General features: G+C 45.5%; 1 protein-coding gene across 7 annotated transcripts in view; it reads left to right on the forward strand.

Annotated features, from left to right (window-relative positions):
* The window catches only part of MYLK (myosin light chain kinase), a 312,184-nt gene that overhangs the window by 247,938 nt on the left and 42,837 nt on the right, over nucleotides 1-21,409 (forward strand). For all 7 annotated transcript variants that reach the window (XM_006884219.1, XM_006884221.1, XM_006884222.1 and 4 more), the window contains one exon: nucleotides 14,500-14,802. In XM_006884219.1, the coding sequence (XP_006884281.1) occupies nucleotides 14,500-14,802 (303 nt within the window). The remainder of the gene's footprint in view (nucleotides 1-14,499; nucleotides 14,803-21,409) is intronic.

Below are 21,409 nucleotides of genomic sequence, written 5' to 3' on the forward strand. Positions count from 1 at the left end.
TATTCTCTTAGCTACTTCCTGCTGAAAAGGGACGCTGTAGGTTTCAGGGTGAAGATCTTCTCTCACTACTCTAAAGGGCCCCTTTGGCAGTAGGAAACACATAGACTACAACCACCTATCTTGGAACTCATCTCCACTCTTGTTTTTTCTCTTCCACCTTTTCTTCTCCATTGACTCTTCCCAGCAGTCCATAAATATTGCCAACGCCTTCTGGTCTTTGCCTGAAACACCCATAATATGTAATATATAAAACCCCTGTAATAGTATGTTGAACATTATGTTGTGGTTTAAACTGAAAGATTACAAAGCAAGTTCATTTCCCTGTCAGCCACTGACACACATTTTGTTTCTTTACTTCAGCGGCAGTCCCCTCAACCTCGGGGTAATGAAGCTCTCCCTACTTCCTCCTTGGGTCCCTCCTTCCTCTTCGCACATTTTTCCTGCTCCTCCCTGCCTTGGTTTTTTTGAGAAATGATACCCTTTTGGTCTCCTAGGGTTGATTTTTCTGAAGATCACATTCTTTATGGATTTATTGTTCACTGTATATTGCTGAGTGCTGTCGTGTTCAGAACTGACTCATAGCTGACCCACCAGCAGGTTTTTCAAAGACAGTCAATCACACTGGAAGAGATTGGTCATCCTTCTCCCACAGAGCACCTGGTGGATATGAACCATGTGCCTTTGGGACTACAGCTCAACTTCTTACCACTAAGCCACCAGAACCCCCAATCCAGTACACTGTATGAGCCTGTCTATTGTTTGGCTGAAAGGTGATCCTGGGTATGGGCTCAATTCCAGACTTGGAGGGTATCTATGGACTGTAATATTGGGAGTTTTACCAGTCTCCATCAGATTACTAAGTCTGATCTTTTTAGCATTTTAGATATTGTCCTCCCCCACCCCCACCGCCCCCACACCATCAAGGACTTTCTATTGTGATCCAGCTCAGAGCAGCTTCTATTGGTGGCCAGGCACAGTCTGGTTCATTCTGAACTCAAGCGATTGGAGGCTGTGATGTGTGTCATCCATTGGTCCTTTGGACGAATTGTTTCCAGGAGACTTTTGTGTTCTTCATTTTTCTTTGTTCTGGACAGGAAGAGACCAATAGTTGTGTCTAAGTGACAAAATTTTAGACCCCAGTCACTACTCACCAGGGTAGGATGTCATCTTTGTGGACTGTGTTATGCTGTGGTCCTAAGCCCTCAGACCCCGTGACTCAGTTCCTCAAGATGTTTGGCTACAGCTGAAAAGCTTGCACATTTTGTGCCCTGTATACTGTGGGGTGTGTGTGTGTGTACATGTACATATATCACTGCTGTCAAGGTGCTTCTGGTCACAGGGACCTCCCATCAGGTTTATGAGGCTACAAAGCTTTACAGGAGACTGCTCTCCTACAGAAAAGTTGGTGGATTCCAGCTGGCAGCCTGATATGTTACATGCTACCCCACCAAGGCTCTATATACTGTTAACTATATAGATAGATACATTGGATATTTATATTACGTACAGATACATATATAGCAGTGCCCTCTGCCAAACCTCTCCATGCTCTTGGATATATTCCCATTCGCCTTCCCACATCTGTGCAGCTAATTGACGTAAATTGTTGTTATTACTGTTGTTGTTGCAAGTGCCATCAAGTCAACTAAAACTCATAGTGACCTCTGAAAACAGAGTTGAGCCTTGCACTATTATCCCTGCAGTCTTTCAGCTTGGTCTTGGCTCCCCATCACCCTCTCTCTCACTGTTCACAGACCCTCAGGAAGGGAGCGGTCTCTTCTCTGATCACTATGCAGGCCCACTCAGGCTCTCTGTAGATAGTACCACACCAATTAGTCCTCAGAGCCTGGTTGCTGAGCTCACCTCCACTCCTTTTTTTTTTTTTTACTCTCATACCAGAGGAATGTCTATCATTGATTATGCAAAGGTGTTTGACTGTGTGGATCATAACAAACTGTGACTGCCTCTGTGAAGAATGGGAATCCCAGAACACTTGATTGTGCTAATGCAAAACCTATACTTGAACCAAGAGGCAGTAGTCAGAACAGGGCAAGGAAACACTGCATGGTTCAAAATTGGGAAGGGAGTACACCAGAGATGCATCCTGTCTCCATATCTTTTCAACCTGTGTGCAGAACAGATTGTCTAGGAGTCTGGGCCTTATGAGGAGAAATGTGGGGTCAGGATTGGTGAAAGAGCTATCAACAATCTGCGTTATGCAATGATACAACCCTGCTTGCTGAAACTGAGGAGGACTTGAAGTGCTTGCTGCAGAGGGCCAAGGACTGCAGCCTTCAATATGGATTGAGACTCAATGTCAAGAAGACAAAGATTCTCACCACTGAGCCAATTGGCAGCATCAGGATGGATGGTGAAGAGATTGAGATTATTCACAGCATTAGTTTGCTTGGTTCCATCGTCAACACTCTTGGCACCAGTATCCAGGAAATTAAAAGATGTATTGCCATGGGAAATTCTGCTGTTAGGGACCTCTCCAAAGAACTGAAGAGCAGTGGTGTCTCTCTGGAGACTAAGGTGTATCTGATACAGGCCATGGTCTTCACAATCACTTGTTATGCATCAGAGAGTTAAACAATGACTAAGGAGGATAGAAGGAGAACTGATGCCTTTGAGCTGTGGTGCTAGAGAAGAGTATTGAGAATACCATGGACTGCTAGGAAAACAAACAGATTTGTCCTGGAAAGGGTTAAACCAGGCTGCTCCTTGGAGGCAAGGATTCTGAGGCTCTGTCTAACATACTTTGGACATGTTGTGAGGAGAGACCGGTCCTTGGAGAAGGACATCATGCTTGGGAGGGTGAAGGGACAGCACAGGAGGGGAATGCCCTCTATGAGGTGGATTGATTCAGTGACTGGGATAATCAGGATGGGTGTGTCAGAGACAATGCGATTGGCACAGGACAGAGCTGGGTTTAGGGCTGTTTTACATAGGGTTGCTATGAGTCGCAAGCAACTCAGCGGCATATAACAACAACAACTCATAACCTAACACTTTTAAGTTCAATTGTCCCCCTCCCAATCCAACTCGCTGTGATCTTCATGCCCTGGTCAGCTCTCAGGTCTCTGTGTATAGCCATCTGCACCCAGGCACTAAAGACTAACAGCTGGAACCTTCTCCCTACCCAGGAACATCTCAGAAGAAGGTCTAAAGATCTGCTTCCAGAAAGCTTACAGCCAAGAAAACCTATGGAACGGTTCTATCCCGTGATATTTGAAGTTACTTAGACTCAGTAGCAGGAGGTAGTAGGGGGCAGGAGTTAAGGTGGTCAGGATGACAATGTGGGGAGAGGGTCAGCTCTCTCAAGAAATATCAAAGTGCTTCTCAACCGATATCCTTCCATGAGTCATGCCCAGCTCCAGCTAATCTCCACAGGGCAGGTGCCCGGCATGGCATAGGAGTGAGCAGATAAAGGAAGGGGCAGTGGACAGCTGACTGATGGCATGTGTACATGTGTCCTCGTGAGAGCTTTTGACCTTGTGTTTATTGGCATGGACATGAGACCTGAGTGGGTTTTCTTCTTGCTCTTGACTTCCAAACTTGTAAATTCTTCATGAAAATTAGAAAAAAAAGGAATGCCTCTGAGTGGAGCAATTAGAAAAGACTGACTCTCAACCTAACCTTCAGTGTAGAGCTTGGTGTGCAGGCCTCAGCCTCCCCCTTTCTGCAATGCACAGCCCACTCAACCGTGCATGGAGCTCAGGACTCTGCCTTGCTAGACATTCCTGTGTGTGCTGGACGTAAGAGACTCCTGTGCCTATGTGGTTACCCGGAATCTTTCTTAGGGAGGTGTTTGGACATGAAGTTGAAAGTTGGAGAAGGTGGCTGTGAAGGTCCCCTGGAGCCCTAACAAGCCACCATGTTCCCAGGGGCTTTTCCTCCTCCCAGTGCTTTGTTACTTCATGCGTGGTCACTGTGAATTGGAGCTGCCTCGACCACACCTGACCACAGCAACTTCCTCTCCCACCCTCACACTAGGACTCAGAAAGACAGCACTACTTGTTCCAGCCCCACAAAGGAGAAGCCAAGGTCCACTATAAGTAACACAGTTCACCGAGGGCCAAGTGGAAATCGGCTCTCAAATGCCCGTCCTCCAGGACGCCAGTCATCGGGGAGGAGGGCACGAGCGAGTGCAGAATGTTCCAAAAGGTGTAGGAATTCTGTGCTTGGAAAATTCATCTTGAGGGTGACAAGCAGGCCTTTTGGGGAGCTGTCCCTAGGCGAAGGCATAGGAGATGTCCTCATTTGTCTCTCACTGAGCTTTGGCCGGCCCTATGCCATCTCCCTCCAGCCCCTGAGCAGCTGGAGAAGAGAGAGTCCTTTTCCATGCCACATGAGGAGCAGGGAAGAGGTGAGAACACAAAGTGGGAAGACAAGTGAGGGGCTAGTGAGCTACATCAGAGCCAGCTACCAAGATAGACCGTAGGTTTCAGGCCCTGACTCCACCCAGTTCCCTGCACAGGAAGTGCTGCAGCCCCCTAGCGACTGTCCCTGGGCACCAGACCTGGAGAGGGTCCCTCTTCTCGCTGTCCATGCTCCTGTGGACGGTTGGCCTCTTCTCACTCCAGTCCTCTCCATGGTCTCCACTTCCTCACCCCACACTCTGTTGCAGTATTTTCCAGTATTCATTATCCTGCCCTTGTCTCCCTCTCTGCTCCCTTTCTTCCTCTGACCCTCCATTCTTTGGTTTTCTTCAGTTGTGTTCTTGTGTGCTGTTGAGTCAGAACTGACTCATAGCTGACCCTCCAGTAGTTTTTCAGAGGCAGTAAATCACATAGGAGGAGATTGTCCATATTTCTCCTGTGGAGCGGTTGGTGGATTTGAACTGCGTACCATTGCACAACAGCCCACGGTGAGGAAATCATTGTCTCATCTATAAGAGAGGATCATGCATTGCCATCAAGTAGGAACAGACTCATCGCTGACCCTCCAGTGCATTGTTGAAGGCTGTAAATAGCACAGGAAGAGATTGTTCCTCTTTCTCGCTCAGAGCCTCTGATGGATTTGAACTTCCAGAGAGGTGCCACCACTGGGTAAGAAGTGGAACTCCCCACGGCCTACACTGAGAATAGAGATTTCTTCCTGTTGTGGTGCTTCATTGCTCTCAAGTCTGAACCAACTCATAGCTGACCCTCCAGCAGGTTTTCAGAGGCTGTAAATCACACGAGAGGAGATTGCCTGTCTTTCTCTCTCAGAGCAGCTAATGGATTTGAACCAACCCACTAGGTCACCAGAGCTCTCTTCCAAGAGCTGTGTGAGGGGTCTTTTTCACACTCTTTCCCTCTTTGGTGACTGCTTATGCCTATTTCAAGAATTTACCCCAAGGAGTGAGGACATAGTAGGGCTTTCAGAAATGATACTAGTAACCAGTTTGCTCATACATTGAGACTCATGCCTGAAGGACTTGGCCCGGAACGCCCATCCTGTCAGCAAGCATCAGTGTCCGGTGGCCTTTCATGTTCGCTGGTACCTACCCTGTTAGGGTGACTTTGGGGTCGGCCTCTTTGAGCTGCTTTTCTGCAACTGATGCCCCTGCCCCCACTCTGGTGCCATGTGCTCCCCTCCCCCCACTGCACAGGCCACAGTTCTGGCCTTTTATGGTTGAGTTTCTTATTCTCCACGGCCAGTGCTGACAGGGCCATCGGCGTGGCTGCCCGCCAGCTGGCAGGAGCAGCATGTTAAATGCTGTTCTGGGAGGGGAATGGAATGGAGGGGAACAGGGCTTTCTGTCTGCCTCCCCTTCGGAGAGCTAAGAATAGAACTGCTCGATACAGTGAGCACTCACATTGATGGATACAGCAATGCCACATTCATTCAGAACCCATGAATTCAATGTCAGCCCCAAGTAAAGCTGGATTAAGCTCAGATTTACCCATGTGTATCTATGGACGTCTGTGTATTATCCAATCTGAGTTTATTAAGTAGATGTAAAACATAAATGAGATTAAACAGAAACTGTTTGGCCTACTCCAGACAGTTTTTATCAACTTTAGAAACATCCATTTACAGGCCAGCTAAGTGAGGCTGGTTGAATATAACTTATACTTGTTAGCAATTAACTCCTCTTAATGTAGGCTTTTGAACAGTAGTGTTGGAGAGGAGTAGTGAATGCCCCATGCACTGTCTAAAGAATAAACAGATATGTCTTGGAGAAAGTGCACCCAGAGTGCTTCTTGGAGCAAAGATGAAATGCTTCATCTAACCTACTTTGGGCATGTTGTTATAAGAGGCTGGCTAGTCCTTGGAGAAGGACATTATGCTTGGAAAGGTGGAGGGACAGCAAAGGAGAGGAAGACTCTCAACCAGATGTATTAACACAGTGACTGCAGCAATGAGCTCGAGTATGTCAGAAATTTTGAGGATGGGACGAGGTTCAGATCTGTTGTTCATAGAGTTACCATGGGTCCTACTTGAGTCAATGGTGCCTAACAACAGCAGCATAGGCTTTTAAAAGGAATACCACTCTATTTCACATTATCTGAAATGGCTAGTTTACTCTCATGGGAAGGGCCTGCGTTGCACTCCCAAAGATATGTGGTTCAAATCCACCAGGTGCTCCGTGGAAGAAGGATGGACAGCCTTCTCCTGTGTGATTTACTGCCTCTAAAACCCACTGGAAGGTCAGCTGTGAGTTGGTTCCAACTTGACAGCACCCAGCAACAACAACCCTTTCCCTCAGTTAAGAAGCCCTGATGGTGTAGCGTATAAGGTGTCAGGCTGTGAATTGAAATATTGGAGGTTCAAATTTACCAGTCACTCCAAGGAAGGAAAATGTATGGTCTTCTCCATAAAAAGTTGTTGTTGTTGTTGTTGTTGTTGTTGTTGTTGTTGTTAGGTGTCATGGACTCTAGTATGGCTCATAGTGATCCTATAAACAACAGATTTGAACCTAGTCCTAGCTTGTGCCATCCTCGTCATCTCTGACACACTAAAGAAAGGAAGACGTAAAGGTTTACTGCCTGGTAAACTGATGACAGGGAGCTCTGGTGGCTTGATGGGTGAGGAGGTGCACTGCTAATCCACCAGCCACTCCGTGGGGGAAAGATGGGCAATCTCCTTTCCTGCCGGAGGGTCAGCTCTCAGTTGGATCTGATTCTATGGCAATGATTGTATTTGAAACCGGTGGAAAGTCAGTATGAATTAGAACTGACGAACTCAGTGGCAGTGAGTGGGTCCCTCAGTTGGTTGAAATGAGTGATGCGTAGCTGTCTGGGAGGAAATGCAAACAGAAGGATCCTTGGAGGCAAGGATGGCGAAGCTCCCTCTCACACACTTTGGGCATGTTACTGGGAGAGGCTGTTCCTTGGAAAGGGATGTATCATGCCTGGAAAGTGGAGGATCAGAAAAAGAAAGAAGTCTCAACTAGATGGAATGCCACAGTGCCTGCAGCAGCGTGCTCAAGTGTGGAAAAGGACACTAAAGAAACATTAGCCAGTGCTGCACCATTTCACAGCCATTGTCCCAACCACTGTGTAGCTTGAGTGCCTGCCTCCCAACCTAGAAGGGGCCTATCTTTTTGCATCACATCAGACAATATTCTATCATGACCCATAAGAGCTGTATTGACTGATTTTTTAGAAGAGGACTTTGTCTATATCTATGCACCTGCGAAAACTGTCTACCATGGACTGCTCTGTTGGTGTCTGAAATCACTTCCAGTATCATGTTCTTCTTAATTGGGACTCACTGAGTTGGAACCAACTCATAGCTGCCCGGGGCAGAGAGAGGCATTCTGCCCACATGAGGGGTTGGAGCTCACACAGCATGAGGAAAACCACTCTTTTCATGTGTCTTCCAAGGAAAAAGACCCAAAAAAGTAGAGACATACCCAAATTCTGTCTGTGTGGAACTTGCCTGATTTTTTTAATGCACACTCATATTTAAGGCATCATTATTAACAATATCAAAGAGATAGAAACCGCCCAGGTGCCATCAACAGTTGAATGATATTTGCTACAGAAAGTCAAGGATTGAAGCTCAACATCAAGAAAACAAAGATTCTCACCACTGGGCCAATTGACAACATCATAATAAACAGAGAAGAGATTGAGATTGATAACAGCTTCAGCTTGCTTTGCTCCCACAATCAACACTCGGCACCATCAGTCAGGAAATCAAAAGATTAATTGAATTGGGAAAGTCTGCTGTCAGGGACCCGTCCAGAGTACTAAAGAGCAACACTGTCAGTGTAGATACTAAGGTGTGCCTGATCCAGGCCAAGCTCTTCATAATTACTTGCTGTCCAGTAAGAATAAGTCAGAAAGCTGGACAGTGGTTAAGGATGATAGAAGAACAATTGATGCCTTTGAGTTGTGGTGCTGGAGAAGAGTATTGACATACCATGGACTGCTAGGAGAACAAATAGGTCTGTCCTGGTGTGAGTGAAACCAAGCTTGGAGGAAAGGATTTTGAAGTGCTGGCTCATCTATTTTTGGCATGTTGCCAAGAGGGACTCATCCTTGGAGAAGGACATCATGTTGGAACGGTGGAGGGATAGCACAGGGAGGAAGATCCCGAATGAGATGGAGTGACTTGGTTGCCTGATTTCTAAGGGCAGAAAATTTCTCTTCATAATGCTTGCCACCAGCGGCTCCCTGAAGAAAGGTGGGCAATCTTCTTCCTTTAAGATCTACACCCTTGGAAACTTGATGGAGGGTTGCTTAGGAGTCAACATTAACTCAATGGTAATAAAAGTGAGAGTAGGTGACTATGTTGTTCAGTTTTTTTGTTGTTGTTGTTCAGTTTTAATTAAGATACACTCTTGATCTTTTTCTGCCTAAAACTTGGAAAGTAAAACACGCTGGGTCTGCAGCCTGGAGATTTCTTGCAGTCTTCTTTTGGCTCTGCCTTGTTAGGTTTTCTTGCTGGGCACAACGCCTTAGTCTCTGAGGGCCCGTTTCTTTCTCTGGCTGGGTTGGGGTTGATCTAGGCAGATGCCTGCTGGGGCCCATTTGCTGAGGGTCTGAGGTGAGGAGGGATGTCCAGGCAGGCTTGGCTTTGACTACAGATCACCTTCAAGCACACAGGCATACCTGGAGACTGTGAAGACATTTATTTTGGGCAAGCAATGGAGACAAAATCGTCTACTTTCCCAGGAAGGAGAACAGTGACTGAGCAGAAATCCTGGGAATGGTGCCATCTGATACCCCTCGCTAGATGCAGTGTTTCCCGTTCTGTTGGTCTCGTCCCCAGGGAGCCATGGGAGAATTCAAAGGAAGCCCAGAGCTCCAGGCCCTAGATGCCCGACCAGCCTGTCCTTGGCCAGGCCACGCCTGGCTCTCCCCACCCTCTAACACTTGCCTGGGTCTTTGGCATGGAGAGGACAGTCACAGAAGCTCTGTTTTGAGGACGTCCCTTTACTAACTTAACATCTCTCTCTAGTTCTCCTCCATGTAAAGCCTGTGGGTTGGCTAGAACAGAAAGCTTTAGTTAGTGTGGGGTACAAGTTAGGGGAAGGAGCTTCCAGTCTCATATGACTTCAGGGAGAGAGACCCGAGGTCTTTTCTGAACTCGTTAATTGGGATCAAATACCTTGAAAGCATTGAGGTTTCAGTTGGGATTAAAGGGTCTCTCCTAGCCTCTCTGAACTACCAGTTGTGATGAATGTCACATGTCAGTTCTTCTCTCTTTCAACCAGGAGACATTAGTTAAAGGGAAAGGCACACACTGCACTTCTTCTGCAATATCTATTTCTCAGTTTCCCTTTCCTTGACCAAAGCAGATCGGGACGCAGTCGGTCCATGGTGTATGCCTGTATCCCTTGTGTAAAGCTCCATGATTCTAAACTTGTCCACTGGGATATTGTCCAGGCAGTTTGTCTGGGGGCGGGGGGAGCAGTGAACTTGCCTTTCATCCCTCTTTAGGATTGGTTTGTTGTGTTTTTTTTCTACTTCCTTCGCTGGGTCTTGTGAGGACTTGAGCCACTTGCCTCTAAGAGAGGTTAGAGTAATAAACAACTTAGCCAACACAAAAATGTTTCTAAAAAAGACCAATAAATCTTCCAGAACAAACAGTTTTTGTAAGAGAACATACTAAACAACTAGTGAAAGTGGTTCCATCATTGAAGACCTCCAGGGTGACTGAGTGCTGAGACAGGGAAGCGGCTCTTTCACAGCCCAGAATGGTTCCCAGGGCCCAGGCTGGGGCCAGGCTGGAGGTGCTGGGGCGAGAGCATTTCCGGCAGTGAATTCTTGGCTGCAATAGAGATGTGTGCAGAGGGGGAGAAGGGGAGAGTGAATGTTTGTGTGTGCAGTTTTCAGTTCTTCACCAACCTAAAACTTGGCAGTTCAAACCTACCTAGAGGTGCTGCATAAGAAAGTCCTGGCTATCTGCTGCCATAAAGATCAGAGGCAAGAAAACCCCATAGAACACACCTCTACCTTTCAACAAATGGAGTTGCTGTGAGTTTGACTTGACAGCAATGCGCTTGCTTGGTTTTTTGGTTCATACACACATATTCACTGGAAGCTCTGGTGGCCTATTAAGTAAGGAGTTGTGCTGCCGTCTCAAAGGCACATGGTTCAAATCCACGAGCTTCATGGGAAAAAGATGGACATTCTCCTCCTGTGTGATTCACAGCCTCTGAAAAGCTGCAGGAGAGTCAGCTATAAGTCAGTTCCAACTTAACAACACATAGTAACTGCACATGCACAGTTTTCTCCCACTTGCATGTCATCATTTGCAGGAATTGTCCTTGGCCTTTCTGCCTTGCTGAGGAGTGAGAGCATACGAGACACTATGCCAGCTACTTTACCTGTGTTTGCATCCTTGAGTCTTTGAAAAAAAAAAACCAAACTGAAAGATGGACACATATTTACTCCATTTTCAAATAAAGAAAGATAAATAAACAGGACTCAGAAGTGAAAGAACTTGCCAGAATCCCCAGAGCTTATAAGTGGGGAGTCTGGGGAGCTTCGCTGTGGAGCTCCACATTAAACTGCTTTGGGGGATGAGAGGTTACTGAGCACAGATATGTACACAACCATTTAGCTGTGGAAACGGGATCTAACAGAGTTTTGTCTATTAAGCAAAGGGCAAATCCAGGCACCTCATTCAGCTATTGACTGCTTCGGTTTAACTCACATGGGCCTCGGGCTGCCTGAATGGGAAAGCAACCAGGCAAAGACTGTGGGTCACACCACTAAGCAGAAGGTCAGCAGTTCAAACCTACCAGCTGCTCCACATGAGAAAGATGAGCAGTCTTCTCCCATAAAGATGTACAATCTCAGGAGCTTGGGGAGACAGGGATGGGGATGCAGTGGTCATCATGGGTTGGAAACACTCATGGGTTGGAAACACTCTGTGGCAGTAGGTTGGGCTTGGGGACTTTGGGTGGTCTGGGATGGCTGTCATTTGCTATTGTGTGTTTATTCTTTTTTTAAAAAAAATACATAATAGACAAGTTTTTAGAGAAGTTTTTGGTTTCCAGAGAATTGAGCAAATAGTGCGGGGAACAATATATCCCTCCTCAATCCCATAAAATTTCCTCTGTTATTAACATCTTGCATTTGTGTGGTGCATTGCATTTCATTAACTGAAGTTTATCTCTTACATTAAGGTTTACCCATCATGCTATTCTATAAATTCTTCACAGAATAATATGAATTTTGACATATACATATTGTTTAGTGTGTCCACTATTACAACAATATCATGAAAAAAGTTCCAGTGCCCAAAAATGCTTTGTGTTCTACCTTCTCATCTCTCCTCTCATTCCAAGCTCCTCTCGGTCTTTCACTGTCTCTATAGTTAGTTAGACTCTTCCCAAATGGAATAATACTAGAATCATACATCATCGAGTCTTCAACTGACTTTTTGACCAAGCAGTATGCATTCAAGGTTCTGCCTTGTCTTTCCATGATTTGATAGCTTTAAAAAAAATCACTGATTAATATTCCATTGTGTAGATGTACCACAGATTGTTAATCTATTTACCTTTCAAAGAATTTCTTGGTTGCTACCAATTCTTACCAATTCTTAATGAAGTTGTGATGTACTGGTTTGCTTTTAGAATTCGTTATCTCATATTACACGAGTACGGAGATCAACAGGGGCTCTTGTGGTGCAGTGTGTTGCAAGGTGGACTGCCAACTAGAAGGTTCGTGGTTTGAATCCAGCAGCTGCTCTGTGGGGGAAAAGATGAGACAGTTTCCTCATGTGAAGACTTACAGCTTCAGAACTCAATGCAGATTCAGAATTGTCTTAACAGTCATGCACTTGATTTGATTTTTTATATGAGGATGAAAGAGATGGTTGTTGTGTGTCATCGAATCACTTACAACTCGTAGCCACACTATGTACAAGAGCCCTAAACCCTGCTCTATCCTAAGCCAAGCTCACTGTCTCTGACACACCTACCCCCAAAGCCACAGTCACTGAATCAGTCCATCTCATCAAGGGTCTTCCTCTCCTGCACTGTCCCTCCATCCTCCCAAGCATGACTTCCCTCTCCAAGGACTGGTCCTTAAAATATGCCCAAAGTATGTCAGACAAAGCTTCAGAATCCTTGCCTCCAAGGAGCAGCCTGGTTTCACTCTCTCCAGGGCGAACCTGTTTGTTCTCCTAGCAGTCCATGTTATATCTATTACTTTTCTCCAGCATCACAGCTCAAACATTGCCTAGTTTTCTGATGTATAGCAAGTAATTGCCAGGAATAAATAATTTTTTATGTTTTATAAAGGTAGAAGTGAAGTTTTCTCGTAGTCATGAAAACAATGATTGGCCAAGCCAGCCACTGCCCTAACAGCTTCTCTCCATGACCTTGTGATGCAAGTGCTGTCATTACCCACATTTTATAGATGAGGGAACTGAGGCACAGAAGGATTCATGTCTAGCGAGTGGGGACAGAGATGTATTCAAGTTTATCTTTTTTACATTAGAACCTCATTTCAGTGGGCTAGACATTTTCCCAGTCCCAGAGAGGGCAGAGGCATACCCTAGTTACATCACAGGTCACTGACCCAGGGCCTGAAGGAAACAGAGAGAGAGAGAGAACACGTCTCTTTCTTAAAACATGTTTGTGATGAAAAACAGTCTTTGCCTTCTGGGCAGCTTCCTAAATCTGTTTGCTCTGAGAAATATAAAATATGTTTATGACTTGGGAAAAGTACAAGAAATCATGATGTGGAGAATGAGAAGACTAGCAAAAAAAATTGTTTTGAGCACATAACTTCTTACGGGTTTCTGTGTATGAGGTTTGTGCATTTTGTTGTTGTTAGGTGCCATGGAGTTGCTTACAACTTATAGTGACCCTATGTAAACAGCCCTAAATCCTGCTCTATCCTGTGCCAATCTCACTGTCTCTGACACACCTACCCCCATTACCTCAGTCACTGAATCAATCCATCTCATTGAGGGTCTTCCTCTCTTGTGCTGTCCCTCCACCCTTCCAAGTATGACATCCCTCTCCAAGGGCTGGTCCCTCCTTGCAACATGTCCAAAGTATGTCAGATGAAGCTTCAGAATCCTTGCCTCCAAGGAGCAACCCTGTTTCACCCTGTCCAGGACAAACCTGTTTGTTTCCTAGCAGTCCATGGTATAGTCAACACTCTTCTCCAGTACCACAGCTCAAAGGCATAAATTCTTTCTGTCATTGTCCAGCTTTCTGACGCATAGCATGCAATTGCAAAGACCATGACCTGAATCAGATGCACCTTAGTCTCCAGACTGCTCTTCAGTACTTTGGAGAGGTCTCTGACAGCAGACTTTCCCAATGCAATTTGTCTTTTAATTTTCTGGTTACTGGTACCAAGCATGTTGATTGTGGAGCCAAGCAAATGGAACCTGTTAACAGTCTCAATCTTTTCTCCATCTATCATGATGCTGCCAATGGGCCCAGTGATGAGAGTCTTTGCTATCTTGATGTTGAGCTTCAATCCATATTGGAGGCTGCAGTCCCTGACCTTCTGCAGCAAGCACTTCAGGTCCTCCTCAGTTTCAGCAAGCAGGGTTGTATCATCTGTGTAATGCAGATTGTTGATGAGTCTTACTCCAATCCTAATGTCACATTCCTCCTCATACAGCCCAGCCTCTTGGATAATCTGTTCTGCATATAAATTGGAAAGGTATGGAGATAGAACACATCCCTGGCACACATGCTTCCCAATTTTGAACCATGCCGTTTTTCCTTGCTCTCTTCTGACGACTGTCTCCTGGTCCAAGTATAGGTTTTGCATAGTATAATCATGTGTTCTGGGATTCTCATTCTTCTCAGTGTCAGCCACAGTTTGTTGTGATCTACACAGTCAAATGTCTTTGCATAGTCAGTGAAACACAGATAGACACTCCTCTGGTACTCTCTGCCTTCAGCCATGATCCATCTAACGTTGACTTTTTATTATGTGTGATTGGAAAGGAAACTAGGTCTAGGGGCATTGATTTCTCTAGGCTACGTCTCTCTTACAGGGGGTAGTACCATTTAGAAAACTTTCCTTCCCGGCAATTCTGATGTGTTTGGGTGATATTATGCTTCTGTATCTCCAGATAAGCCAGACCCCCCAGCTGGCACACCGTGCGCTTCTGATATCCGGAGCTCCTCGCTGACGCTGTCCTGGTACGGCTCCTCGTATGACGGCGGCAGTGCCGTGCAGTCCTACAGCGTGGAGATCTGGGACTCAGTGGACAAGCTGTGGAAGGATCTGGCCACATGCCGCAGCACCTCCTTTAATGTCCAGGACCTGCTGCCTGACCGCGAGTATAAATTCCGTGTGCGTGCCATCAACGTGTATGGGACCAGTGAGCCGAGCCAGGAGTCAGAACTCACAACAGTGGGAGAGAAGCCTGAGGGTAGGCTGCCTTTTTTTCGTCATTGGCTTGCAATTGCCTGGTTTGTGGTTTGTCTGCAGAAACCTGTATTGAGAGGGATACTGTGAGGAACTGAGAGGGTGCCAATGGTGATGATTTGATGGGATCTTTTAGGGTCTTGATTTCCAAGGTTCTCATGTTGATAGAAATCTATGTGACTTCCTCAAGAAGCATTGAACCTAAGTTTAGATACAGTGCACCAGATGGTGGTATGTTAAGGAGTCCCAGAAGGGGGAACTCTGGTAGACCTCGGGTTTCTTCATTCCCTCCTCCTTCCCTCACACTCATATTTGGGTGCCTTCTCAGTGCTGGGTACTTGAGATATAATGATGACAGATAAGACAAGGAACTTAAAATCTAAATAGGGCTCTCTTAGTTGGACCTCAGTGGAAATAATCTGGGAGAAGACTGGAAGGGCATGAACTAAAACCTCAGGAGATACAATTGGCTACATGAAGGTTTTTGGTAAGTTGAGGGGGAAAGCTGAAAGAGTCTAAACAGAGTTTCAAATTGGCTCAAAACAGTCCTGTCCTGGCCAGTGGCAACAAGGGCAGCATACCTGTTACAAAGCAACCAAATCTCTTGTGCTTTGAATTTTAACCCAAAGAGGAAAGTCTGCACAATCCTTTGGGCATGTTGCTAAGAGAAGCTATTCCTTGGAGAGGAACATCATGCTTGGAAAGGTAGGGAGGGAGTCAGCAGATGAGAGGAAGATGTATTGGCACAATGACTGCAGCAACGGGCTTCGGTATGTTAGAGATGATGAGTATGGCACAGGCTAGGCTAGGACTCAGATACGTTGTCTGCAGGATTGCGAAGAGTCATATGCAACTCAATGATGCCTAACAACCACAGAAAATGGGCAGGAGCTCTGGCAGTAACGTCTTTGAGGAAGTCTACTGCTCAAGTTGGTACTTCTCTGGTGTTCAAATTCACTAGCAGTCTTACTGGAGAAAGATGGGCAGTCTCCTCATGGGGAATTTACAACCATGGAAACCCAGTAGAGTCTTCTGTAAGTAAGCTGGTTCCAACTTGACAGCAATGAGGTTTTGAGTTTGAAGAAATAGGCAATGGTGCTTCACTCAAAGATGGTACCCAGCCCCACTGCTGTGTGATGCCCCCGTGTGTGTCCCGACCCAGTCAGCCATTAATCATGATGAATGTATATTGATGCTTTGCTATATGACAACAGTATATTGAACACTTTACATGCATTATTTCATCCCCTCCAAATAATTCAATGATATATAGATACTTTATTTTTTTTTAATTTAGGTTGTTTATTTTTCATTTCAATGAACATCTACAGAGATGTTGGGATTCCATTCATTCATTGTTGCACCCTTCTCCCCGCACAAACCCCTCCCCGCTTCCTTTTGCTCCTCTCCTTGAAAAGCAAAAGGAAAAACTCCCTCATTGGCACACAATCCCCCCCGCACCTCCCCAAACCCCATTTATTATTATTTTTTTTTATTTTATTATTTTGTGTGTATGAACCATCAAATTGGATCTGACTGGTACAGGAGGAGATTGCCCCTCCTTCTCCAGCAGAGCATCTGGACGATTTGAACTGGACACCTCTGGGATTGCAGTGCAGCTTCTTGCAATTAGGCCACCAGAGCTCCCTTGAAATAGATACTTTTATTACCCCCATTTTATGGACAGCTAAGTGTGGTTTAAAGGGGTGAAGCTATGTACTTGCCCAGTTTCTCAGAGCTTTCAAATGGCAAGTTCAAATCTTGACTCTGACTCTAAAGTCTGTGCTCTTTTTATTATTCAAAGATTTAAATCTTTTTAATATGCACTTTTTAATTGTGATTTGAGTGAAAAGCCTGTGCTCTTTACCAGTGGATGAGACTGAGAGAAGAGGCTGGGTTGCCCCATCCCACCCAGGCTCCTGCCAGAGCACCTTGGAAGGTAAATAGTAAGTCCAGGAGGACATAGGAGTTCTGACTTCAGACTTGCTGAGTTGAGATGTCCAAGGGATCCATGCAACAGAGGTGTCTTTCAGTGTGCTGAACAATTGAGTCTAGAGCTTAGGAAAAATATTTCAGCTAGTGCTACAGTGATGGGAGTCCTCACTATTTAAATAACAATGGACACCATGGGCATTGATGAGATTATTAGAGAAAGTTATTAAGACTAAATACACATTGTTGCTGTGTACAGTCATAGCTGACCCTCCAGTGGGTTTTCAGAGGCAGTTAATCACACAGGAGGAGATTGTCCATCCTTCTCCTACAGAGCAGCTGGTGGATTTAAACCACATGTCTTTGGGATTGCACCTCCTCTGTTAACTTCAGGAGAGGAAAGAGAGAAGAATCATCATTAACATCAGCCCAAGGCAGATTCCTATGAAAAAGAAGTGAAACAACCTTCAACCTCCAACATTTTTGCCAAATCTGACACCAGCCCTCCCTCTCACAACACTCTATTTCTCTGATGGATTTGATAATTTATTTCAAGGGCTCATAGAAAATATTCAAAACTGTGGGCTTATTAAGAAAGTTGTAGGTTACAGTTCAGGACCAGGACAGGTCCTGCTCAGCAGTACCCGCTGTAAACCTCCCTCTGATCCTTGGCCTCTTGGCCTTGCTTCACCTTGCTTGAACAAGGATAACTAAAATCTTTAGCTCTGCCAATAAGTGTCTAGAAGCACCTCACCCTCCCAGTCAGGCCTTCTGCCCTAAGGCACTCAACTCTCTCTGTGGGTCACTACACTCACTGTAGCCACCTTCCTCCAAGGTCTCTCTTTCTCTGCATCTCATATCATTGCTTCTTACTTTCTTGTGCCATCTTGGTGTTACAGGTCTTTCTGTCTGCAGTGTCTAGGAGGTTCTTAGCATGAGGACCCTTGGTCCAAAGGATGAGACCACTCCTGGTTCATTCTTAATGGTAGTGAAGTCTCCCTTCCAGTTTGGGATTGGCTCTCTTTTAAGCTTAATAACACGGTAAAAATGACCAATTCTTTCTTTAGAGTTTAATACACCTTATTTGCATTCTTAGCTGTTTGTGAATCATAAATACCTTATTTCCTTAGCCCTACCCAATCATTCTGTGAGAGTCACAAAGGCTGTAGTTAGAATGACCATATTAAGTAATTCACTGCATCACAAGGACAGGTCCCTAAATAAAGGAGCCTGTGAGGCCCAGATAAAGGACAGAGAGGGAAGACAGAAATTTGTTGCACAAACAGGGGAAAGTTGCACAGAGGACTCAATAAATAGCACAAAATGCTAAAGAGGAATAATGAGTACTCTGAAAAGATTGGTGTTAGATTTAGCCCTTTACTTGGTAGTGATCTTTTGAGGCAAATTCCCTGGAGTTATTCACAAGGTGGAAAAGTTAGTTATTAAGGAATGAATGGAAGAAAGAAAATCCAAGAGTGTTGAAAACTCTTTCAAGAAGTTTCATGTGTAGAGAAGAAAGGGGATTCTATTCATTTAAGGTGGAGGAAAGGGAGGGACATGAAGGGATGCCAAGGGAAAGGAACTGACAGAGGGATTGCTTAGAAGTGTGAGAGAGGTTTGTGGGGAGACGGAGGTACTGAAGGGACCCAAGGAAGAAGCTGGGCCTGAGATCATTATGTAACTTGAAGCATCATGAGTATAAAACCATAATTACAATTTAATCACCTTTTCTAAAAATTAGATATATATTAAGAGAAAGACTATACAATAAGAGGATAAGCAGCACAGTATCACTGAAGAACAGGGAGGCACTGAAAGCTATAGAAAAAATTAGTGGCAATCTAAAATTAGAAGGAGGAAAGGAGAAATGTGTCATTACCTTGTGGATATGGAAATGAGTATTATCAAACAATATATGTATGGGGGTTGGATTTAAAAATATTTTATTAGTGAACTTTCATTCAAATCACAATTTAAAATAGTTTTTTTAAAATATAGATATTAGGAGATGTTAAAAACTCTACTTTTAAATAAAATGAGGACTCCAGAAAGTCAAGAGTATAGCAGTCCAAAACATACCAGATTTGCAGTTTTACCCAAATGGATGTCCTGAGGGGCCCCTAAACACTCACAGTGAGCGGGTCTCCTGAGTGCTAGAGAGTCAGGAAGTGTCCATCCCAGATTTGGGAAAGGCCAGGGACACAGGACACCGGGAGACCAGCTGCTCAAAAGCTGCTATTCAGTGAAACAGTAACCAAACTCACTCCCCACTCCCCTTTGATATCCCCCCACCCCATGATCCCCTCTGAAGTGAGCATAGGGGAACAGGCCGGTTAGAGGCCGGATGCCAGGCGGCACAGCCAAGTTGCAATCTGTAGTTTCTAGGATATCACTTTGTTAAGAAAGAAGATTCCCCACCTCTTAGAAAACTAACAGGGAAAAGGGATCACATTGCAGTGAGAAGTCTGCAGCTAGAAGGAAGAGCTTCCCAGTCTGTAGCAGGGCTGAGGCAGGACCCTCAAAAGTTGCGTTTTGGCTCCTGTGAGGCCAGGACTGCTGCAGGGCTTAGGCAGGTGGCCTCCCCCTCCTCCGCTGCAGCCAGCTGAACTCCCCCTGTGGTCCTGGCCTCTCCTCGCTCCAGTGCCTTTCCACTGTGAGTAGCAGGCAGGGAAATGTTGCAATCCTTGAGAGCCAGAGGAAGGGTCCAGGCCACCCAGAGCTTTCAGACAGGAAGCTGTTTCTGTTCCCTCGGCGGCGGTTAGGTTGTCCGAGGGAGCGGGATAGGGAGGAGGGCCAGACCATTGGCAAGAAGTAAGCCCCAAAAGCAGAGGACAATTGAGGTCGAGAGTTCCAAGCAAAAGTCTTCTGCTGACTGATTAGATACCTAACTAATTATGTGTAGTTGATACATACTGGACAAGTCACTTCTCTAATTTTAAAGGGAAATGGTTCTCAGAGAAAGGTAGGTTGTGTGTGTGTGAGGTCTGATAAGGGTAGAAAAGAAGGGTCAGATAGGAGCTAGAGTAGAACATTTATTGGAGCCAGTAGGTTGTAAGACTCACCAAACAAGGTGATGGCAGATAACCTTTGCTCTACAAGCCAAGGTGGTATTGACGCCAGCCTTCACCACCACCTCTTAGATTTCCACCTCAGCAACTTTAGTTTCCTACTTGATCTGATTTCTCAGCTTAGTCCATATTCCATCCATCCCCATCTTCCTTCTTCATTTATTTGCCCGTTCTCGTGTTCCTCCTGAGTTCCAGGCTGGAGTTCCAGTGTCCGCTGAAGGAAGACAAAGCATAGCGTTCCCCATCCAACTCCACAGGCCTCTGTGCCCGCTGACTGACAGCTCCTCTGAGCTCTCCCTACCCCAAGTCAACACCTGCCTGATGAGACCAGGCTCTCTTCCCAGCCCAGCCAGCCCTTCAGCATTAACCGGAACTCCACTCCAGCCTTTATCCTGCTCTAACTTTTAAATGCACTGCATCTTCACACCTGACTACACTTAATGTCCTCTAGAGCATATTCATAGGGTCATTATGTGTTGTACTCGACTTGATAGCCCATAACATATTTCCTACGGGACTTCCTCATGACATCTGTGGTGACCTAATGGTAAGAACCTACATTGCAAATCCCAAAGGCACATGGTTCTAATCCACCAGTTGCTCTGCAGAAGAAGGATGGTCAATCTCACATGCAATTTACTGCCTCTGAGAACCCTTTGAAGGATCAGCTGGTTCTGATTCAAAGGCACACAGCACCATCGTGACCACTGGGCAGTTAGAAATCCGATATGCACGCCCTGCCTCAGAAGCTGTGTTCAAGGATGGGGTGCCCTCTAGTGTCCACCTGTAGAATAACAGTCCTCGCTGTGGAAAAGGGCTATTCTCTGACTAGCGGCTCCTGAGGTCTCAGATGGCCTTTCCCATCTGTTTTCCAAGATCGCTGAACAAGCTCTCCCACCATTATTCCATTTAGCTTTTGCACAGTATTCCTGAATTGTTTTGTTAATGTTTATTTGAAGCAGACTCTCCTACAGTAATTTTAGGGCTTGCTTCAGTGGAAAGATGGGCTCAAGTGGTCAGTCACCTTTCATATTTTTACAGTCTTTTCTACTCTTGTGATGTAGTGGATTATGTATTGAGTTGCTAACCAAGTGGTCAGCCATTGACACCCACCATCTATTCTACAAGAGAAAGCTGAAGTCATCTGCTTTCGTTAAGGTTTCCCACGTTAGAAACCCAATGCAGGTCACCATGGTTGGAATTGACTGAAGACATTCGTTTATTCTCCAAGTGCTAACTGATTGAATATGTTCTTTCCTCCATTTCCCCTTGCCTCTTCCTCTTGTAATCATTATTCCTTTCAAATAGGATGGCAGACAGGACAAGAAAGAAAAGGATAAAAAGAACGTGGGTCAGCCAGGAGTCTCAATCAGAATGTCACACAGAGGAAAGTTGTAGGATAAGTTAGTTGGTTTGAACTGCCTTAGTCTGGTCACCACAACCAAGAGACCAGGAAGGTCTTGTACATCTTGTAGGAGGGAAGGAGACTGTGGTCTGCATCTCGAGTGGCTAACTGAAATGTCCTGTTTGAATGAGAGACAGGAAAGGCTCGCCCTGTGGCTGATTGGCCAGTGTCCGTGATTGGCCAGCTCTAGAACTGAATGCCCTCCT

This window comes from Elephantulus edwardii, unplaced genomic scaffold (genome assembly GCF_000299155.1).
Source record: "Elephantulus edwardii isolate Elephantulus edwardi_28Jun2011 unplaced genomic scaffold, EleEdw1.0 scaffold00032, whole genome shotgun sequence".
NCBI lineage: Eukaryota > Metazoa > Chordata > Mammalia > Macroscelidea > Macroscelididae > Elephantulus > Elephantulus edwardii.